At 52.7% G+C, this 6,204-nt stretch overlaps 1 protein-coding gene across 1 annotated transcript; it reads right to left on the bottom strand.

Annotated features, from left to right (window-relative positions):
* Nucleotides 1-4,294: 4,294 nt before the first annotated feature.
* On the bottom strand, nucleotides 4,295-6,204 carry LOC100381940 (uncharacterized). Its single transcript, NM_001174714.1, has 2 exons — nucleotides 5,853-6,204; nucleotides 4,295-5,333 (listed from the first exon to the last, which is right to left on the bottom strand). The coding sequence occupies exons 1-2, from the start codon at nucleotides 6,126-6,128 to the stop codon at nucleotides 4,473-4,475; spliced, it is 1,137 nt and encodes a 378-aa protein (NP_001168185.1). The 5' UTR covers nucleotides 6,129-6,204; the 3' UTR covers nucleotides 4,295-4,472.

The raw sequence follows: 6,204 nt of genomic DNA, 5'->3' as shown, positions 1-6,204 counted from the left end.
ATCCAAACGGGCCCAGCAATCAGTGCTCCAACGGTCGGAACCCAACGGCCTGGTGACGTGGCTGGCGCACCGGACAGTGTCCGGTGGCGCACCGGACTGTCCGGTGCGCCATGCGACAGCAGCCTCCACCAAACGGCTAGTTTGGTGGTTGGGGTTATAAATACCCCCAACCACCCCACATTCAAGTCATCCAAGTTTTCCTACTTCAACCACTTACAAGAGGTCTAGCATTCAATTCTAGACACACCCAAGTGATCAAATCCTCTCCAAATTCCACACAACGCCTTAGTGATTAGTGAGAGAGATTTGCTTGTGTTCTTTCGAGCTCTTGCGCTTGGATTGATTTCTTCTTTGATTCTTTCTTGCGATCAACTAAATTGTAACCAAGGCAAGAGGCACCAATTGTGTGATGGCCCTTGCGGGGAAGTTTTTGTTCCCGTGTGATTGAGAAGAAGAAGCTCACTCGGTCCGAGGGACCGTTTGAGAGAGGGAAAGGGTTGAAAGAGACCCGGTCTTTGTGACCACCTCAACGTGGAGTAGGTTTGCGAGAACCGAACCTCGGTAAAACAAATCCACGTGTCACACTCCTTATTCGCTTGCGATTTGTTTTGCACCCTCTCTCGCGGACTTGATTATATTTCTAACGCTAACCCCGCTTGTAGTTGTGATTAACTTTGTAAATTTCAGTTTTGCCCTATTCACCCCCCTCTAGGCGACTTTCAGAGCGCGCCGGGACGGGCACGGCAGGGTTGGACGCGGGCGAGCGCGCCACGCCGCGGGAGGGGCCGAGCGCCGCGGCCGGGGCCGGGGCCGCCGCGCCGCGCCGGCCGGGCGAGCGCGCCGAGGCCGCGCGCGCTGGGGCGGGCCGAGCGCCAAGGCCGGGGAAAGGGAGGGGGTCGCGCCGGACCGAGGAATAAGAAGGGAGGGGGCAGGGGAAAGGGAGGGAGGGAGGCTCACCGCGGGGGCGAGGCCGGCGGCGATTCCGAGCGGCGGGGGCAAGGCAGGCGGGGGGAGAGGGAGAGAACGTGCGGGGGGCTTAGAGGAGAGAGAGAGAGAGGGTGGTTTTGGGAGGAGGGGGATGATAGGTGGGGCCCACAGGGGGAAGGCAGCGGTGGCTTAACCGCCTGCGCGCGCCGCGCGGGGGGGGGGGGGGGGGGATGTCGCGGCTGGGCCTCGCGCCTGGCTGGGCCACGCGCCTGGCCGGGCCGCAAGGGGAAGGGGGAGGGGAGAGAAAGAAAAGTTTTTTTCCCTTTTTTCTAATCTATTTTCTAAATGAATGGTTTCACAAATTCACTCAATCAAAACAAATGCAAGGTCCGACATGGTGTAATAAACAAAAGGAAGTATTTCTAGGGTTTTACTTACACAAGATATCGAGCTAAATCTCGCTAAAGCTTTGAATATGAACAAGGCTCAGCGAGAAGAAAAAGAAAGAGGAGAGGTAACACCCGAATTTGGTGAGTGCTGGAGAAAGAAAAAAATCCAACTCTCAAATTCAGGGCGTTACATAGATCCATCATAGTTTTTACTTTGATTATCCCTTGAGTTCTTCGTCTAAAGGAATCTCTCATTATACTTCGAGTTGTTCTTAGCCTAGATCTATTATCGCAGTTATACTAGTTCAGAGTGGTTCAACTGCCCCTGGTAGTGGTTGAATCGGCTTGCACCAGTCGAACTATCAATTTGAAAAAATTTCGAAGTTTGTGGTGAAATTTTCAGGTGTTGCCTATTCACCCCCTCTAGGCTACTTTCAATTGGTATCAGAGCTTCGTGCCTCGTTTATAACGCTTAACCGCGTGAGGAAACGATCATGTCGACTCCAAGGGACAACGGAGATCTTCTTCTTGAGGAGCTCATAACTACATCTAGTGGTGAGGAGGTGGATCCCAAGATCCTCGACTTCGCCATGAAGCTCTCTGAGAAGATGTTCCTCAATATGAAAGAGGAATATGTAAAGAGAAAGGCTAAAGAAGAAGAAATCAAGAAAAAGGCTGAAGAAGATGAATCACGAAGAAAGGCCAAAGAATACAAAGGAAAGAAGTTGGAGTACAACGAGATTTGGTTGAACTCTTGGTGTTTAAGGTGATGAAGAACGCAAGTCTTAACACCGAAGAGTCACCAACTGAAAGCAAGGGTAACAAATTTCATAGAGTTCAATTCGATTATTCTCGCAATTTTGTCCCCGACTTCTCTTCAGCGCCCCCTCAGAAAGCTTTCAACTCTTCATGAGTTTAACTACGACGAGTGGGGCAATAAGATGAAGTCTCATCTAATCGATTGGGGGATTGATCATATAGGTGGGTGCAAGCCTGCCACAGGTAAAGATGGCAACGAGGACCCGTTACTTGTTACCCGGTGGGTAATTATTCCATTAGGGGACGGGGTTGGTTGTAATTTTATATCATGGGTTTGATAATGGGAGAAAAAGAGGATCCAATGGGTAGAACGAATACGGGTACATACTCATTGAACTCGTACCCATGTACCCATGGGTATAAAATACCCGGAATATAGCCAACAATTCTCTAAAACTTTATCCTAACTTAGTGATTTATCTTAGGCTCCTAGCTCTTGAGTTCAACTCAACGCTACATAGGCCTTAGGACACATGGCAACAATAGGTAGACAACCAACCAAAACAGTAAAGCACGTCCAAGGCTCCAAGTTTCTGCGATACGACTCTTTGTTAACGTGTAATCCAAGTGAACAAGCCTCACATAGGCACGCGACAAGCCCACACATGGAAGATGGAAGACGATAGGCCAGATATTGCCGCTCGGCGCTCACCATTCGCCATAAACTAAGTTGGGCAGACATGCGCATCTCCACAACTCTAGACAGCTTCAGGTATGGGTGTGGAATTGTACCTGCGCACGGGTACGTGTACTGGAGCGAGAAGTTTTTATCTAACGGGGTTGGGTCTTGGGTAGTAAAATTAAACCTGGCAGGTCTTCACCTGTTGCCATCTCTAGCCACAGGGAAGAGATGACACCGGAGATGATGCAAGATGTGCATCACAGTGCTCAAGGCGTGAGCATTATCAAAGAGAGTTTGAGTTTGGAAGAGTACCGCAAGGTTCAAAGAAGAGAGGATGCTCGTGATATTTGGAGTATTCTCAAGATGTTACATGAAGGCGATCCTAAAGCGAAGAGGCATATGATCGATGTTTTGGAAAGTGAGCTTGCAAGGTATGATTAGATCAAGGGAGAGACACTCCAATCACTCTTTGATCGGTTAATGTAATGATTTTGGTCAACAAAATAAGAGTGCTTGGGAGTGATGATTGGAGTGACTCAAAGGTCACTATGCTTTTCATGAGAGGCTACAAAGAAAAGGATAAGAGTTTAGCAAGTATGATAAGAGATCATGATGACTATGAGGAGATGACCCCTCATCAAATGTTTGCTAAGATTCAACAACATAAGTCAAAGGAAGCGCCAACCAAGACTAGGGACACACATGCCTTAGTTACAAATGATCAAGACACCTTCAAGAAAGGTTCAGTTGGCAAAGATCACAAGTGCAAGAAAGTTATTGAAAGCTCAAGCGAGGATGAGAGTTCAAGTGATGAAGGTACCGCTATGTTCATCAAGAGTTTCAAGAAGTTTGTTAGGAAAGGTGACAAGTATCAAAGGAAAGAGAAGAAAAGAATGTGATATGAGGGTGGCAAAACTGGCCACTTCATACGGATTGTCTCAACAAAAAGGATCAAGAAGGAAAGAAAGAGTTCAAGAAGGGAGACAAGAGCAAGAGTTACTTCGAGATAAAGCTTTTTAAGATATCGACAATCCGCCTACCGTTTTACTTCTTCACTCTTCCTAAGCCGTTGAAAATAACTTATTTCCGACACTATAAGGCTTATGTCCGATGATTTAGACGGTCGGAAATGCTGATTTTACTGTTACTGTTGTGCTATCACGAGTTAAAAAATGTTTCCTTTTCGGACAACTCCATCTACACGTTGATGAACAGAGCACGCGTGATGCCCTTCCATCTAAACAGTTTCCGATGACTCCGGGGCAGTGCCATTGAACGAGTGGCATGTAATGGACCTCAAGAAACTGATAGGCGCAGAGCTGCTCAGAAATCGTGGAAACTGAAGAGATAACGGTTAATCTAAAGAAAGCACACACAAACAGAACACATTTTGCTTAAAACTGGTACTTTTCCATTAGTCCAGCAGCCCGGCAATTAATCCAAGATCACAAGAACAGTCACTCTCCCTCGCTATGCCTGTTTTGTTTTTAGTTTCTTGAAAATCAAAAGATACTACTTTGTTAAGGAAAAAAGGGGTAACTCAGGAATCACGATGACATTAGGTTATGGTTCAACGGCAGCAGTAACTACGGCCACTCCCTAGTCCCTATAAGGCTAATGAAGACATCTTCCCTTCCCATCAATCCATCATCTCATGCACTCATCGTCTTGCTGCATTGCAGCAGTAGCTGGATCGGTCTCGGTGAGCAGTGAGCTCAAGCGCGGTCAGCGCCGGCGCCGGCCCTCGAGTTCCCCAGGGTGAGCTCCAGGTCGCCCTCGTCGACGTACTCGTCGCTCACCTTCTCCCCCTCCCACGCGCTGAACGCCCCGCTCGCCTTCTCCCCCTCCCACGCGTTGAACGCCACGCTCGCCTTCTCCCCCTCCCACGCGCTGAACGCCGGCCCGCCGCTCCAGCCGAAGGAGAACCCGTGCGGGGCCACCTGTGCGTCACCGTCGCCGGCGGCGCCACGAGACGATGCCGCCGCCCATGCCGCCCCGTCGCTGCTCTGCCCAGGCCTCGACGAGTAGCTCCCGGCGTCGAAGTCGAACATGCTGTACGCCGGTGGCTTGTTGGCCGCGGCGGCGGATATCTGCAGCCCCGTGAGCAGGCTCACCGGGTCGGCCGCCACGGCCTCGCCGTGGACAGGGGTATGCGGCATGGTTACTGGCAGGGAGGCGTAGCGGCTGGGGCCAGGGCTGGCGGCCCACGGCGACTGCACGTTGGAGCCGGCGGCGGCGTTGCCCGACGCCCAGCGCGCCATCTTGCGCCGCGGCGGGGAGCCGTTCTGCGGCGTGACCGGCGCGCTGAAGGAGTAGTCGTCGGCGTACGAGGCGTCGTCGGAGTAGCGGGACAGGTTGTTGAGCCACGGGAGTCCGCCTACGCCTCCGCCAATGACAACGCCGCGGCTGCTGCCCGCACCGCCGTAGAAGAAGCTGCTGCCTCTGCCGCCGACGTGGGAGGGCGACGACGGGTAGCTGAGGCCGTTGTAAGCTCGCGGACTCACCGGGCAGGACACCATGCCGCCGGGGATAAAGGCAGCCGTATATGGATCTCTGCTGCCCGGAGGCTTGCATCCCTGCAACGCAAAACGAACCCAGATCGATCGAAGCACAAATGTCATTTTGTTTTGCGACGAATGTATTGAGAGAAATACGCCGGAGAGCTAGCAACTGAAGAAGGATCCGTAACGGGAGTCGGGACACGGTAGCTTTCATCAGAAGCCGTGGGGTCCTGTGGACTGTGGGTCTGTGGCCGACGTGATGCTCTGCTTTGCCATGTCACGCAGCCACGTACACAAGAAACAAGAGGATGGAGCTCCTCTAGTCTCGGAAGAAAGCCAGAAAGGCATTGGAAGTTTGCGGAACAGCTGGATATGACGGAAAACAAGCTTTGGATTGTCACTACGTACGTACGTGTTGCAACTGCCTGCCGGTGGACGCAACGCTGCATGCAAAGCGAAGCAGTGCAACAGATCCAAAGCACTCGAATCATGTACGTGGATTCGTCCTCCGAGACGGCAAGGCGCGCGGCCGTGGTCGGGAGTCGGGACAAGCAAGCAAACAGAGACAGGAGGGGGAAGGGGAAGTACGCGTGCCTTGCGGTAGGTGGTGCCGTCGGGCTCCACGGTCCAGCCGGCCTCCTCGCACAGCGCCTTGAGCACGTCGTTGTTGTCGCAGTGCCTGCGGAGAGCGTAGTTGCCGTGGGCGCGCAGGCCGGTGAAGATCTTGGACGCGATCGCGCGGCGCCGGCGCTCCCGCCGCCGGTTGTTCTCGCGCTCCCTCCACGTCGGCACCCGCGGTGTCCCGGCCCCGGCCCCGCCGGCTGCCGCCCCGCTTCCCGCTCCTCCTCCTTCTCCTTCTCCCCCGTTCATCGCGCCTCTCCGATCCCTCCGCGCGCTCAGAGCTGGAGAAAGCTCGTCATGAAGGAGCTGCTGCTCTGGACTCTGG

The sequence above is a fragment of the Zea mays genome, chromosome 1 (genome assembly GCF_902167145.1).
Source record: "Zea mays cultivar B73 chromosome 1, Zm-B73-REFERENCE-NAM-5.0, whole genome shotgun sequence".
In the NCBI taxonomy this organism is placed as follows: Eukaryota; Viridiplantae; Streptophyta; class Magnoliopsida; order Poales; family Poaceae; genus Zea; species Zea mays.
The sequence above is the reverse complement of the archived record's forward strand: the minus strand, read 5'-3'. Positions and strand labels throughout refer to the sequence as shown.

What these genes read in the sequence shown, in the direction of transcription:
- LOC100381940 (NM_001174714.1), bottom strand. Translation starts at nt 6,128, where the DNA reads ATGAACGGGGGAGAAGGAGAAGGAGGAGGAGCGGGAAGCGGGGCGGCA. An exon ending in ACGGCACCACCTACCGCAAG is followed by an intron (nt 5,334 to 5,852) that starts GCACGCGTACTT and finishes TTTGCGTTGCAG; the next exon opens with GGATGCAAGCCTCCGGGCAG.